The 520-nt window shown below is 57.3% G+C and overlaps 1 protein-coding gene across 1 annotated transcript in view; it reads left to right on the top strand.

The window, feature by feature from the left end:
• The first annotated feature begins 214 nt into the window (after positions 1-214).
• The window catches only part of LOC123065723 (protein STRICTOSIDINE SYNTHASE-LIKE 10), a 1,618-nt gene continuing 1,312 nt past the window's right edge, over positions 215-520 (top strand). Inside the window, exon 1 of the mRNA XM_044488951.1 lies at positions 215-520. Within this exon, the coding sequence (XP_044344886.1) occupies positions 345-520 (176 nt within the window). The 5' untranslated portion in view covers positions 215-344.

Genomic DNA, 520 nt, shown 5'->3' with positions numbered 1-520 from the left:
TGTCCCGCGGGTGAACAAGGGAAGCGACCGGCCGAGCGCTTCGGCCGGCGCACCGGGCCCAAACACTTACCTTCCGCAAAACATGCAGCCGTTGTTTTGATCCACGATTTTTACGAGAGGAGAAACTCGTAGTCGACACGTACTCGAAACTCGTAGCCGAGTCGGGGCACGAGATACCATCACGTACGAATATAAAAGGCGAGACCCCCACCCGATTTCCTCCACCAGAACATCGACGAGACATAAAAAAGAGAACCAGAACATCGAGGAGAGCAGGAAATCCGTCGGGAGGGATTCGAGCGCTAAGCCAACAACAACCACGTGACCAAGCAAGTTAGCAAAACATGGGCTGCAGCATGAGCCGGTTCGTCAAGGCGACGATCGCAGTCGTCTTGCTCGTCATGATCTTCATGTCCGGCGCAATGGCGGCCACCAGCTTGGACGCCACCCGGATCCAGCAGCTGCCATTGGCGGACGGACTTCTCCAAGGGCCAGAGAGCGTCGCCTTCGACGCCCAAGG

This window comes from Triticum aestivum, chromosome 3B (genome assembly GCF_018294505.1).
Source record: "Triticum aestivum cultivar Chinese Spring chromosome 3B, IWGSC CS RefSeq v2.1, whole genome shotgun sequence".
Taxonomy (NCBI): Eukaryota; Viridiplantae; Streptophyta; class Magnoliopsida; order Poales; family Poaceae; genus Triticum; species Triticum aestivum.
The sequence above is the reverse complement of the archived record's forward strand: the minus strand, read 5'-3'. Positions and strand labels throughout refer to the sequence as shown.